A 445-nucleotide genomic window follows, 5' to 3' on the forward strand; every position below is an offset into this window, starting at 1 on the left:
ACAGCAGCAGCAGCAGCAGCAGCAGGAGCATGTGATCACAACCAAATAAAGGAAGCAGAAGGGACAACAGAAAAAAGAAGAAGAAACAAATAGAGTGTATAGACAAAAAACAAAAACATAAAACAAACAAAAACACTTAAGTAAACAAACAAAATAAAAAATAATAAAAATAAAATAAATAAATAAAAGAATATGACTCTTTATAGTTAATGCGGAATCTATATAGCCTTCACCGGCTGTATGCACTGATCTTATTTTCTCTATTTTATTTTTTGTTTATTTAATTTATTTTTTTTCTTGTTTATTTGATTGTATTTATATATTCTATTGTATCTATTTAATTTAGTTCATTTTGTTGGTTATAATGCCTTTATCTATTTATTTTTTTTTTTTTTTTTTTTTTTTTTTTTTTTTTTTTTTTTTTTTTTTTTTTTTTTTTTTTTTT

At 22.0% G+C, this 445-nt stretch overlaps 1 protein-coding gene across 1 annotated transcript in view; it reads right to left on the bottom strand.

Moving 5' to 3' along the window:
- The window catches only part of EMH_0037840 (uncharacterized protein), a gene marked incomplete at both ends in the record, with an annotated part of 6321 nt that extends 6290 nt beyond the window's left edge, over positions 1–31 (bottom strand). Inside the window, one exon of the mRNA XM_013495219.1 lies at positions 1–31. Coding sequence (XP_013350673.1) covers positions 1–31 — 31 coding nt within the window.
- Positions 32–445: the final 414 nt, after the last annotated feature.

This window comes from Eimeria mitis, genomic scaffold (genome assembly GCF_000499745.2).
Source record: "Eimeria mitis Houghton genomic scaffold, Emh_scaff1477, whole genome shotgun sequence".
NCBI classification, from domain to species: domain Eukaryota; phylum Apicomplexa; class Conoidasida; order Eucoccidiorida; family Eimeriidae; genus Eimeria; species Eimeria mitis.